The 14,595-nt window shown below is 44.6% G+C and overlaps 1 protein-coding gene across 10 annotated transcripts in view; it reads right to left on the reverse strand.

The window, feature by feature from the left end:
* The window catches only part of ERC1 (ELKS/RAB6-interacting/CAST family member 1), a 317,123-nt gene that overhangs the window by 32,382 nt on the left and 270,146 nt on the right, over nucleotides 1–14,595 (reverse strand). For 6 of the 10 annotated variants that reach the window (XM_058656089.1, XM_058656090.1, XM_058656085.1 and 3 more), the window contains one exon: nucleotides 1,571–1,759. In XM_058656089.1, coding sequence (XP_058512072.1) covers nucleotides 1,571–1,759 — 189 coding nt within the window. Of the gene's footprint in view, nucleotides 1–1,570; nucleotides 1,760–14,595 lie in introns of those variants that run through there. The other 4 variants (XM_058656093.1, XM_058656095.1, XM_058656091.1 and 1 more) reach the window with 1 other exon arrangement.

A 14,595-nucleotide genomic window follows, 5' to 3' on the forward strand; every position in this document is an offset into this window, starting at 1 on the left:
AGAGAGAGCGAGAGAGAATCTTCTGTCTGCAGGTTCGTTGCCCAGGTCTCTCACATGGGTAGCAAGAGCTGGGGCTCTGCTGTTCCAGCTGCCTGCCTGGTGCCCCGCACTCCCTTCTTGCTGTGCAGTTGCTGAGTAACGGACCAGTTCTCTGCCATGCCTCTGCGAAGTTGTACAATGTACTTCTCAAATGTCGTCTGGGGCCATGCTCTCTCTTTCTTCCGAGAGGAAGACCGCTAAAGGGCATGAGCAGTTTAATCAATGTATTCCTAATCATTCTGTCAGATATTAGTAATCACATAGTAAAAGAGGGAACTGGAACCCCACATGATCATGTGACGAGTCCAGTTTTGAGATTTTCTGCTTCAACGTCTTGCAAGAAAACCAGACCTTTTAAAAATTGCCAGCAGTAATACATCTAAGTTTATTTGGCATTAAATTATTTCTTTGCAGAAAATCTTATTTTCAGATGGAAAAAGTATTTTCTGTTAGTCCAGTATTTCAAATATGCCTTTTTCAAGAAGGGAAAAACATATCTTATGGGTGAGATCAAGACAAAAAAAATCAGGATAGAAAATTTCAAACTACTTTTTCAGGAGCCGGCATTGTGGCATACAGAGTAAAGCCGCTGCCTGTAATGCCAGCATCCCATGTGGGCACTGGTTCATGTCCCAGCTGCTCCACTTCTAATCCAGCTCCCTGATAATAGCCTGGAAGTAGCAGCAGCAGATGCTCCAAGATGCTCTTTCTACATCTCTGTTGCTAATCTAAGAAGGTTTGGTTTTCTAATGTCCTTTAGCGTCTTCCTCTTTGAAGGAAGAGAGAACATCACTGCAGCAGATTGTTTTCAATACATTTTTACCTAAATTTCCTCTACCTATTCTGAGTAGATGCTTACCTCATAAAATGTACTGAGCTAACAAAGTGTCATACTTCAAACAGAAAATCACTGGGTATTTCTAGGCGACAGGTAATGTAGCAGAGGGGGTTGCTAGCAGCTCAGTACTTGTACTGTCCGCATTCACATTCCAGAAATTTAATGCCCTCAGTGACAGTTCTTGGAGGCTGGCGTGGGGAGTGATGAGGCCGTGACGCCAGCAGCCTGCCATGCCAAGGAAGGCCCTTACCAGGGACCAATCACACTGACCCCGTGATATGGAAATCCCAGCTTCCAAAACTGTAAGAAATGAATTTCTGCTCTTTAGAAGCTACTCAGTCTATGGTTCTTTGCACTATATTCTTGGAAACTGCTGAAAGAGTAGATTTGAACTGTCTTTAACACCAATGAAAAGCACATGAGGAAATGCATACATGTTCATTAGCTTGATTTAGCCATTGTACAAATGTGCACGTACTTCAACACAACATGTACAGGACAAAAACAGATGTTTCCGAAATTTATCAATTAAGGAAAAAAACCTGAGAAAGCAATTAAAAAAAAATATGTGTGTCTTCCTCCCCCTCCGCCAACATCACCACCGGAGTCTTGAATCGAAACACTGAACTCCGGTGGTGGCTACAGCAAGCTGAGTGTTAACAGGCTCTTGTCAAAAGCTCAAGGGACACTGACCTGTTCCTGGGTCATCTTCTGCAGCTCCTTCTCCCAAGCTGCCTGGTCATCGTCCATGTTATAGGAAGCTGGTGGAGTGAGTCCACGAAGAATTAGTGGGTCTCGGTCATGGCAGAGGGCTGTCAGGTGTCCAATATACAACTTTAATTTGCTTCTATTTTGGTCAAGTTCTAAGAGGGGCTGAATAATCTGAGGTGAAAAAAAAATGAGGAAAGTCAGTCAAGGCTGGTCTGAAATGAGAAGTCAGAGAACACTGGCCAAATGCTAAACATTCAGGATTATGAAATGAACCAGTCCACCTCCTGCGGTACATTCATTCTTACACCCACCGGCCATCCTGGGAGACGGTGAGATGCTGCCTGGCGCCACAGCCCACACCCACAGCTCCAGACTCAGGCAGGGGATTCCACACAGGGCTAACCCTTCTAGAGACGATGTACCTGGCAGAGAGATGGTAATTATCCCCCAGTTTCTCTCTCTCTCTTTTTCTTAAGATTTATTCTTATTGGACAGGTAGATTTACAGAGAGAAGGAGAAAGAGAGAAGGATCTTCCATCTACTGGAAGGGCCAACTACAAATGGTTGCAACTGTGGAACCAGGAGCTTCTTCCAGATCTCCCATGTGGGTGCAGGGTCCCAAGGCTTTGGGCCGTCCTCTGCTGCTTTCCCAGGTCATAAGCAGGGAGCTGGATGGGAAGTGGAACAGTCAGGACATGAACTGGCACCTGTACAGAGTGCCAGCACGTGAAGGGGGAGGACTAGTCAGTTGAAGCATGACGCCAGTCCCCGGGCTGCTCTTCTCAGGTATTTATGACTAGGTTACCAAAAACTGCCCATGGAGACTGCTCATCTGAAAGCCTGGATTCTGTACTACTCGTGTGTTCTTTCATCTCCCAGAATGGAAGAAAAATTCTGTCTCTGGATAAGGTGTACGTTTTTCTTGGCCAAGAGGTGTGATGAGAGAACTCATGACTAAATCTGCCTCCTCCTGGCGTCGGCTCCCCTCATTCATTACAGAAGGGCGATCTGATATTCCTTTCAAACAGTGACTGATAAATCCTTATGTAACACTAAGCACCTGACTTACAGCCAGGAGCTCTCTGCAATTCTCTTGTTCCTAACAGTGGTTCACGTTTTGCTTTAAATAACAGAACTGCTCTCAATTTTGTCTTTTTGATTTTCTGTACCCTGGGCAACTAAGCCGCCCCTTGGCTGCATTTGGAAGTGCACTAAGTGACAGGGGAATCCTGCCCCAGAATTTCACCTGCTGGGTCTTTTGTCTTGCAGTGGGTCACGCTGGGATGTTCAGGAAGCGAGCTGGGCTGGATTTCCCATCACAGCACACTGAAGCCCCAGAGCAGCATGTGGTTATCCCCTGGTAGCTGGGCGGGTGGGGGGCTCAAACACGGTGGAATGTTGGTGGCTCAGGCTCGCTTAAGCTCGGCTTAGGAGGTGGAGTCCTGGGCATGCCACCAGGCTGGGATTTTTCACCAAGGGCACTCCTCTGATGCACTTGGTAAATGAGCTCAACAGCATTCAAGTTAACAGAAAAAAGGCCTGCTGATACTCTTGACACTGACACTGATTTCGCCATGGAATCCAACAGAAAGTAATCTCTAGCTTACTAGAGAGATCAGAGTTCAGACTACAGGCCTAAGTAGATCATTCAAAGTTGGTTCCTGGCTAGACAAAGCGGAGGAAAGTGAGATGATTTAGCATGTTTTTCTTTTTCTAAAAAGAGAGAAAGAGAGAGAGAAAGGCTTATTTATCTATCTGAAAGGCAGTTACAGTGTGTGTGTGTGTGTGTGTGTGTGTGTATGGGTGTATGGGGGAGGGTGTGTAGCACAGATAGATAGGGAGAGATCTTCCATGTGCTGGTTCAGGCCCCTAATGCCTGCGGTGGCTAGGGCTGGGGCAATCCGAAGCCAAGGGCCAGGAACTCCATCTGGGTCTCCTGTATGGGTGCATGGACCCAAGTACCTGGCCACCCTCTGCTGTTTTTCCAGCAAGGAGCTGGGTCAGAAGTGGAACAATCAGACTCAAGCTGGTGCCCATATGGGATGCTGGCACCACCGTCAGCGGCCATGCCACAGTGCCAGCGCCTGTTTTTCATTTTTAGAGAACTCTCTCTTCTATAAGGATAATGGTTAAACACTGACACGCTGTTGTTGGAAGACTTTGGGATTCTCTCAGAAACCCCTCATCAGTGAGCTGATGGCAGGGCTCTGTGCTGAATTCTTTCCTTATGACAGGCTATCAACACAGCCAGTCACAGAGGAAAAGAGCGTCTCACCAAGCAGAAGATTTGCAGAACTGGGAATCTGGAGTTGCTCACAAACAACACCATCTCTCAAAAAAGAAGTGTGCTTCATTTCTGAGCACCAAAGCATAGTCACTGTGGAAAATTTCCTAAGAATCCCTGAGTGCAATCCTTAAAGGCACCATTCCTTTACATGCACGGGCACCACGTCCGTCAGTGAGGCAAGTGCCCAGTCCCAGGTCGGCCATCAATGTCCCCCACGTCTCACAGCAAAGCAAGCCCTCTGTCATCCTCCAGACACAGTGAGACAAAAATAATCCCCTTGATTTGTGTTATTTTCATTCTGTTAGAGAGAGAGAGAGAGAGAGCTGCCATCACAGAAATGTCACATGAGGAATGGAAGGCAGGAAGAACTGCTATCTTAGGTTATTGCCATTTTGGATTGGAAAATTGGCACACAAAAGTGTGCCCCTGACTGTAAAGGAGAGGTCAGACTGCTTACAGGAAACGGAATCTAAAAAACTGCTAGTCCATGATTACTGTGACTGGAGATCTGGACGTATTAGGTCCTTGTTCTTTTTAATTTGTAAAAAGTCCCCATTCTTTATGGATTTCAAACCAGTTTAAACATACTTAAGGCTGGAGTGCTGAGTGACTGAAAAACACCCTAGCTTTGTACACTTGAAAAAATCTCAGGACCAATGAAAGACTTAATGTCATAGAATCTGAACGTTTTTCAAGGGCTAAAATCTCATTGTCTGCAATTGCTAGACTGTCCTTTCTTCTGTCACAGAGAACTTTTTTTTTTTTAGAACTGTCTTTAAAAAACAAACAAAACCCACCTCACCCCTGTACTATGTGAAAGCACGCGCAACCCCGCAAGCAGCCCAAGTGCCCAGGCCCATCCATAACCCAGTTACCTAGGTCTTTCTGGAACATATTAACCACGTCAGTCCAGTGGGAACTGCCCTTATCGCTTCCTTTTCCTGCTATCTAAATTGAGCAGCCCACTTAGAAAAGAAACCGTGATTGCCACAAGGCAGGAATGCCATCGCCTGATCTCCAGAGAGGGACAGGGCACTTGCAAGCATGGACAGGACGCCTTCCAGGAGTCCCAGGTTCTGGCTTTTGTCCACACACAGACCTCAGGACATTGGCAAGAAAGTTCTACCAGACACCCCCACCAATGTGGTCAGCCCAAATTGCTTCTATACAGAACTGTTCTTGGCTATCGTTTTGTTGCACGGTACAAAAGTTAAAAATGAACTTGTCAAGATAGCCTTTTGTTTGAACCAAGCATAATGCCCAAATGTCAATAGTACTCCAACCCTATTCTTACCAGGTCGTTAAGACAAATAATTGATAATTTAAAAAAAAATCACCCACCCTAAGGAAAAGAATTTATGAGATAGGGTAGGAAAATCTTGATTAAGCACTAACAGCTGTGCTTCTTCTTACAAAGATAAATGCAATTTGTATGTTAGACGTTCAAACAGGTTCCAGAGGGCAGCGCTGAGTGGCACAGGCTGACAGAGCACAGGCGATCTTCGGAAGGTGCTAAGTAAGAAAGGTTAGATGATTACAGGTTTTTTGGAAGACAGGTGAGTTGTTAATGCATTGTTTGACAGAGAGCAACAGAAAGTTCTAGAGGATTCCATTTCTGTAATCCATTTACTCATGAAGCTCTGAACACTTTCTTAGCCCATACAACTTTGCAAAACCAGGAAGAATGTGCAGAACAATGTATATTTGCTTGCTCATTCAGCCAGTGAGGCTGGCCTGCTGGTTTCTCTGGTTCCACTCTATTTTCTTGTCAGGTTAGTTGACCATAAGACATTTTAGGAACTCGTTTTAGGAGGTGTGGCATATCCTTGCCGTAACAATTGGATGAAGAGGGAATTTTTGTTGGCTGGAACACATTATTTTCCAAAGCTAACATTTACCACTTTCTTTGTTTGTTTTGTTTTGTTTTTGTATCATGATTCTTCTGTGGCTAATAGCCTTGAATTTGCTACAAACATGTTCTTAGTCTTTTTATCTGAGATCACTAGAGTCAGGTACAAGGGCTCATTCATCAAGTGCATGGGTGTCAACAACAGTTTTTATTTTTTCTTTTTTGGCATACCATTTCTCTGCTTGCAGAGAAAGTTCCAGAATAACCAAGAGATTAACTCCAGAGGTCTAGTTGACATCTAAACACTGAAAAGTAAAAATGAAGGCAAGGGAATAAAATGCATTAATTCTGCCTCAAAGTTTCTTTCTCTTTTCTTTTCTTTTTCCTCAACAGGTCTGTCTTCTTGGTCAGTGATGTACTGAAGGACTGGGAAGATGAAAGTGTGTCAAACCTCCTGGCAAGTAGTTTTTGTTATGTTCTCACTTAAGCATAGCTATTTTGTGAAACAAAGGTATTTGTTAAAAATATAATAAACCTGTTAACATTTTTCTATTCATCAGACATACTGTATGTCAAATTGTGATTAATCAAACTAAAAAAAAAATTCAGGGGCCTGGCGCTGCAGCCTAGTGGCTAAAGTCCTTGCCTTGCATGTGCCAGGATCCCATATGGGCACCAGTTCTAAACCCAGCTGCACCACTTCCCATCCAGCTCCCTGCTTGTGGCTTGGGAAGGCAGTAGAGGATGGTCCAAAGCCTTGGGACCCTGCACCCGCGTGGGAGACCGGGAAGAAGCTCCAGACTCCTGGCTTTGGATCAGCTCAGCTCTGGCCACTGTGGCCACTTGGGGAGTGAATCATCAGATGGATGATTTTCCTCTCTTTCTCCTTCTATCTTTATATCTGCCTTTCCAATAATATTAAAAAAATCTTAACAAGAAATTCAGTCAGGAAGCACTGACTAAGTGAGTGCCTTTGTGTCACACCACGTCCAGTTTTTGCTGATGGGAATATTAAGGATAGATGGAAGGGTGGGGGCATGGTTGAGCAGTGAAGATGCTGCGACATCCCACATTGGAGGGCCTGGATTCCTGCCCAGCTTCACTCTGGGTTCCAGCTTCCAGGTAATGGACACTATCACAGGCAGGAGGTGATGGGTCAAGGACCTGGAGTTCTGCCCTCCATGTGGGAGACCAGGATGAGTTCTTGGTCCTGGCTTCAGCCTAGCCCAACTTGACTGTAGTGGCCATTTGGGAGGTGATGGATGGACAGAGACTCCTCTGCCTCTCCGTCTCTGTTACTCTACCTTTCAATCAAATATATTGATAGGAAATAATGTGACTGATGTGCTGATTGTATATGATTAAGATGTACATGTTCAGGATTTATCTTTGTTTTACATCTAAGCTTGAAATTTACTTAGGAAAACAAATTGCTACACAAATCCTTTTGGTTTTAATTCAGGCTTAGTCTTACTTAGGACATGGCTATGATACTCAGATTTTCCTCTCTTAATGGCCACCGATGTTGAACTGATATGGGGTACCTAGTCTGGTTCCAAGAGTCTGGAGGCGCCACAAGCCCCTGGCCCAGGTATAGTATGACCTACTTACTTGTCACTCAAGCTGTCTCCTTCCAGGGCTGTATTTTCTCTCCCCTGAGACCTAGGAAGGAGTTGGGGTGTAGCATCTTAACAGCCACGCCTCTTCCAATCTCATAGAATAGGAGGCCACTGGCAGGGGCCCATTCTTTCTCTATCCCTAGAGACCAGGAGTGGAGAAAGTGCTGAGCTGGCACCTCTAATTAGTTCCCTTCCTGACCTCTTCTCTCGTTCTGGCCCACTATACTCACACTGTGTGTGTGTGTGTGTATACCTGCGAGTGCAAACAACCTCATCTTTTAAATATATTTCACCCCTTTGTATCCACATATGTGCCTGTACTTAGAATGCTTCTGTAAGTAGAAGCAAAAGATCTGGAATAAAAATTAGATTCCAGCTCTCTGACTTCATAGCCTCTTAAGCTACCAGTTTTACCTACTGAAGCTCAAATAACAGTCTACCTAATTGGGGTCCTTAAATGCTTTTGGCATTATGGTCTTCTCATTTTTAATTCTAACAAATGTGAGTTCTTGGGAAAATGGAATTTAAAGATGAATTTAATGGACTGGTGCAGTGGTACAGTAAATTAAGCCTCCGTCCAAGGTGCTGGCATCACATATGGGTGCTAATTTGAGTCCTAGCTGTTTCACTTCCGATCCAGCATCCTGTAATGTACTTGGGAAAGCTGTGGATGAAGACCAAAGTGCTTGGGACCCTGCACCCATGTGAGAGATGTGGAAGAAGCTCCAGGCTCCTGGCTTGGGACTGGATCAGCTCTGGCTGTTACAGTCATTTGGGGAGTGAACCTGTGGATGGCAGATCTTTCCCTGTCTCTCCTCTCTCTGTAACTCTGCCTTTTAAATATAGTTCAATATACCCTAAAAAAGTTTTAAAACAATAAAGATCAATTTGTTTCAGTATCAATATTTTTGGAAATCAATGCATAGTTTTTGCATAATACATATTTACCATGAATTAAAATAAAATCTTGTAGAAAAAAGCATATTCTAGAATGTACTTTGCCTGTAGGAAATACAATGGACTAAAAAGAGAAGCCCAATAATTAAAAGCATGCAACTGTATAATCACCACCATAAGCTTTACTGTTAGCAGTGAGAAGCAAAGTTTCTTTACTCAGAGTTTGTATTTAGTAGAAGGGATAACAATAGCTGCTTTTCCTTGGCAGCAAATTCACTTCAAAGTTTCAGGAAAAAGTAAGACAAAAAAAATCAGAGACAAGAAACTCTACAGCTTCCAATCCTAATCTCTGCTTGTTTTTTAAGATAAATATTTACTTATTTTTACTGGAAAGGCAGATTTACAGAGAGGAGAGACCGAGAAAGACCTTCTGTCTGCTGGTTCATTCCTCAAAGCCAGAGCTTAGCTGATCTGAATCCAGGAGCCTGGAGCTTCTTCCAGGTCTCCCACATGAGGGCAGGGGCCCATGGACTTGAGCCAGCCTCCACTGCCTTCCCAGGCAGGGAGGTGGATCAGAAGTGGAGCACCCAGGACTCCAACCAGCTCCCATATGTGATGCCGTTGTCACACAATAGTGGCCTCTAATCTCTGCTTCTTATTCTTGATTCCCTCAGGCAGATTTTATGGCAATAACAAAACAAAAATTCATGATAAAATAAGCAAAAACCCCGGGAAGAATGTTGCTCATACCAGGAATATTTACTAAGCTCTAGATAGTTTTACATTAAGCAGCACTTTACACAGCACAGCATCTCTTCGAGATAATCTGCTATGGCCATCGGTTTAATGAATGAAGTCTTTGGATCATATTGGACTAGTCTGCTCTATAAGTTTGTAAGCATGGGAACCAGGGAAGGGTGGGCCTGGTGTGGGTTTATTGTGGGTCACTCCAACTAGGCTACAGCTCCCACTGGTTTACGTGGCCCAGTGTGTGGTAGGCAGGATTGGGCTGGGCTCCAACACTCATTGGTTTGTGTAGAAGACAGGGCTGGAGACGCAACTGACCCAGCACTGTAACTACCAGCATATGCATAAACTGATAGGGGTGATGGGCTGTGCCTGACCCTGTATTGGCAAGCACACAAAAGAATCAGGTCTGGAATCACCTCAGATGAGTTTTCTTTGGGGATTCCCCAACTGAACCGCTGGACTCAGAACTCCAACCATGAAGAGAACTGCAGGTTCCATGGTCTGACCGTGGAATGCATGTGTCACCTGGGCCTCCTCAGTGGCTCAGATGGAGCAGTGGACAGCAAATCCAGATGCACATAGAGGATATGGCAGTACACTGGAGTCTGCAGAGGACACCTGGTACCATAACAAAGGATGGAGGACAGAACAAATTGATCAACTACTCCAGCCAAGTGTTGGCAGTGAAAATCTGGCCAAACGAAGACTCTAAGGTGGACTATGTTAGCCGGTGGTTTCTAGGGAGATTTCATTGTGCGTGGAGTGGTGAGATTGGCAACAATTCAGAACAGCTGAACTATCAAAACCACTTGAGCAGGACCCTCGGAGCATGCCCCATGTCGGGGACCCTGGGATGGTTGGGAGGCTGGGTGGGGCTTCTCCTTTTATTTCCCCTCTTTCCCCAGATATAGGAAGGAAAAAATAAAATGTGGAAACAATGGTCTTACCCACTTTCTTCTATCCCTTGACCCTTCGTACCCTAATCAACTATGTAAAAAATCACCAAAAAAAAAAAAAAGTGTCTGTGAAGCCTGCAGAAAGGCTACAGGTTTTGAACTATGAAGAACTATGGGATTCATTTCAGGACACAAGTGATCATTTCCTTGTAGTTTTACAGCCAGAAATCTGTTGCCAATTTTTCTTTTAAGGATGCATTAGTACCCCAGCAAAACAAAACAGAACATTCCCCGTTTCTTGCCTCAGATATGGAGGAAAAACATTGTGTCCTCAAAGCTGTGGGGAATGAGGAAGCAGGATTAGAACAAAATGAGTCTTGAGGTCTCCACCACAGAGCTGCTACGTGCACTGTGTCATCCAATCTTCATTCAGTCAAAGTTGACCCTACGTTATATACTGGATGCAAAGGCCATATATAGACAGCAGAATGTTAGGACCCCGCCAGCTGGTCAGGGAAAGACACCTTGTATCTCTTGGCGTGTTATGGATGTTGTTAGGGCTAGGCGTATCATGAACACTGGTTTTCACACTTAGAAACTGATAACATGAGTAAAAATTAGGCCATTTGCGAAGCTGGGCTAGCATGTATGCTCACACGGAGTCAGTGCCGACAAATGATTAAGCAGAGAAAACGTTACTGCTACAAGATAAAGAAAAGCTCTTACATGCCAAGTAATCAAGAGAATGCTTAAACATCATCCTGAAGGGATGATCGGATAACAGAAAATAAGATAACAAGCATCAAGAAATTAAGAAAGCTGGGCTTGGCACAGTGACCTAGTGGCTAAAGTCCTTGCCTTGCACGTGCTGGGATCCGACATGGGTGTTAGTTTCCCATCCAGCTCCCTGCTTGCGGCCTGAGAAAGCAGTCAAGGATGGGCCAAGGTCTTGGGACCCTACACCCACGTGGGAGACCTGGAAAAAGCGCCTGGCTCCTGGCTCCTGGCTACAGACTGGCTGAGCTCCAGCCGCTGCGGCCGCTTGAGGACTGAACCATCAGTTGGAAGATCTGCCTCTCTGTCTCTCTCTTCTCTTGCATCTGACTTTCCAATAAAAAAAAAAAAATCTTAAAAAAAGAATTAAGAAAGCTACCCAATCTGCTGGAGACAGATACCAGGAGCAGAGATGTGTTCCAAAAGTCTTTCTTTGTGTTAGGAGCTAATAAGGATGGTACAACATCAATTCCATTTTCTTGGCTTGAGGCCTGCCTCTCCACAATAAACTATTTATTGTGTTTTAGTGGAAAATGGAATGGGGGGAACAAAAGGCCAAAGAGAAGGGGGATTCACATGCTCTGAGCAGGCAGGTCAAAACAAGGATGTTGATGGACTGAAAGGGAAAACCCAGCAAGACAGTTTACCACGGGCCAAAGCGGTGTCCTTGAGCTCCTTGCATGCCTGTGCACACATTCAAGTGCTGAAGTTAGTAACTCATACTTCATTCTGACCCTTTGAGGTCTGATGCCTAGTGTACCCTGTTGCATAAGCATTTGTTGGCACTGTTGCATGTCTGTTAAACAGAGAGACCTAGAAAAGCAGACACATTCTTGTTGCCTGCTAGGTACGACCTAGTGACAACCTTATCAGAACACTTAATTTTCTTCTTTCCCAACGTACTAACGACTCTGCTAAGAGAAGGGGGAAGTGGAGCAGGCCAGGGTAGACAAAAGGACTCTCCTGACCTTGACACTATCTTAAGAAATAAGGGGTACTTTGGTAAAGGATGTGAATCTAGATTATAATGAACACAGGATCACAAGGAAGAAACCAGCATGGTTATCTGGTAACTCTGAGGTTTATGGCTCGTGTATGCAAAGGCACTCACACATGGGCTGGTCTCTGGAGACTTTTCTGTGAGCAGCAGTTATTTCACGGTCAGGTTCGGGCTGTGCATGTCTACATGGGTACACAGAGGAGGCCGAGGAGCAGAACGAGACAATTAGCCCCAGTGTCCAATTAAACACAACAGACTGCGCAGATACTTAAGAGTCCACTGTTGGTTGCTCAGTTGGGCTGGGGTCACGGAGGGACTCATTCCATATGCAAAGCCTCTGATAGATGGGGCTGCTCATTACATACCACGTTCAACAAGAGCTTGGCCTGACAGGGTACAGAGTAGAGGTATTGATCACCTGGTATCCTGGGAAAAACACAGAAATACACCTGGGCCTGAGTATAAACACCCGAAGAGTCTCTGCATTTCACAGCAAGACAAGTTACATAGGGGAATTTTCCCTCTTAACACCAACGTTTTTGGAAAGGGCCAGGAAATGACACATTAGGATTTGGTGTCTAAGGACATTTAAGTGAATGCCTGTATTGGCAAGAGGCATGGAGAGCTCTGAGCAGAAGGGCCTCTAGCCAGTGTTTCCAGCTTGCATGCAGCTGAAGTGTTCGCTGAAAATGGTGCCACAAGAACTCAATCTGGGAAAATGAGTAAAAGTTTCTGAATCCTGTAGAAGACCTGAAAACAGTACTGGGACAAGGGCCACAAAGGCTGTCTCCCTCACGCCCTTCTCTCCACTTGCGTAGTTTTTGCTTTGTTTCCGTATACAGTTTTGCTTGTCCCCCTTCTGCCTCCCCCCCTCCTATTCATGTGAAAAAAAAACTCTTTATTTCTACTCTACATATACATGCCAAAAACTTCTGTACACTTGAGAAGCTAGGAGGGATCTTGGCTGCCCTGACAGAATCGTACTTTCTGGATTTATGTCCGCTATAGTCAATCAGGAAATCATATTTAAAAAGCAAATTCTTTCTGAAAATGTTATATGCCATGAACAAATCCCATCGATTAATACTTTCCAGACATCACCCTTTCACCTTGGGAGTAATCCAGGCTTTGGGTGGAAAGAAAGATGTGGGGAAAGAAAGGAATAAAAAGACTGTTTTCTTTACCAACCTCCTTTACTTAAGAACAAAATATCCCAACCACGCAATTAACTTAAAAAAAAAAGTATATATTTGCTGTTTAGATAATTGAGTTTTGAAAAATTTATGTATTTAAAAGGCAGAGCTAGAGGGAGTGAGGAAGGGACTATGAATCTCCTATGTGCTGATTCACTCCTCAAATGGCCACACTGGCTGGGGCTATCCTGGGCCCAAGGGCTGGTAGTCAGGAGCTTCTCCTAGGTCTCTCCTGTGAGTAGTCCTCCTCCACTCCTTTCTCAGGGAGTTGGATTGAAAGTGGAACAGCCAGGACATGAACTGCAGCTCCTAAGAGATGCCATCGTCAGTGACGGTGGCTTGACCTGCTGTGTCACAATGCCAGCTCTAGTTAATTTGAAATGCAGAGAGACAGACAGATTTCTTCTATTTGCTAGTCTGCTCCCCTAATGTCCGCAACAACCAAAGTCGGCCAGGCCGAAGCAAGCAGCCAGGAGCTCCATTCGGGTCTCCCACTTAGGTTATGGAGACCCAACGACTTGAGCCATCATTTGATGACTCTCAGGGTATGCATCTGTAGGAAGCTGGAATGGACAGCGGAACTGGGACCCACACCCAGGCATTTGGGTATGGGATGCAAATTTAAAAAAGCACCACGGTCCCTTTGTTCATCCCTTTCAATTTATTAATTGCTTAGTATAACATAAACTCAGATGGATACTATTATTTCAGCATTACTAGTTATTGATGACCAAGCAAAGCTGTATTCTTTGAGGATAAAAACAAAACAAAACAAAACAAACAAAAAATCAAACCAAGACAGAGGCAGATCAGCACAACAAGTATCAGAAGTCCTCTAAGAGTGTGGCTGTTGTTATATGCTTATAAGCGAATAGCCAGGCAAATTCAAGATTACATAAGCTGGAGCATGGCAAGCCTAGGGTGTTCACTCAGAGTGTCTTTTCCATAAACATACAACCCCATCCTTGGCAGAAGGGCCCCTGTGCTCATTCAGTGATGCCTGGAGGTTGGTTCTGAGGTGCAACGGCGAACTGGAGGTGTCCCACCTGACTGTGAGAAACAGAATGGGCAAACCCTGTCACTGGAGAGGCTCTCAGAAAAATGACAGAGCACCAACAAGCAGGGCAGCCACGGGCAGGTGTTCTAACAGAGGAGGGGGTATGGTCGGAAGCATGTCAGGCTACATAACCTAAGAGAGTAAGCAGGTTCCCACTTGAGCTGTAAGGTGGCTTTACAGTGAAAACATCACCTCTCTTAAACTTCCTAACCCCCAAACCAACTCAGATCTAAACCATGATTCTCTTCTCTTGATGTCCGTTGTCTGGTACTTTTGGCAGTACCCAGTGCTGTCTTATAAGATACTTCAGATGTGCAACATGTTCTAAAGCAAACGTGCAGCTCCACAAACTTTGAATTTTGTTAACAAAATCCATTCTCTACAGAGTCAGCAAGGGAACAAGTAAAGGAATCTGGATAACAAGTCAACACTCCTGCAGAGAAGCAGGGATCACTCAAACATTTTTCCAGGTAAAAATCCTTATGTCACAATGGTGCTTCAGCACATTTTAGAAGCCTGACACGTTGCATAATAAAAGTACCAGCAATAGGCAGCTAAGTGCAGTTGCACTGTGTTAAACCAATGGCAGTTAATACTGAAGTATAAGCTCAATAACAGGACAACTGGAAAAATGAAGAGTCAATAGCGTATGAGTTTCTGCTGGGAGTTACTCCATTATGACAGG

The sequence above is a fragment of the Ochotona princeps genome, chromosome 27 (assembly GCF_030435755.1).
Source record: "Ochotona princeps isolate mOchPri1 chromosome 27, mOchPri1.hap1, whole genome shotgun sequence".
NCBI classification, from domain to species: domain Eukaryota; kingdom Metazoa; phylum Chordata; class Mammalia; order Lagomorpha; family Ochotonidae; genus Ochotona; species Ochotona princeps.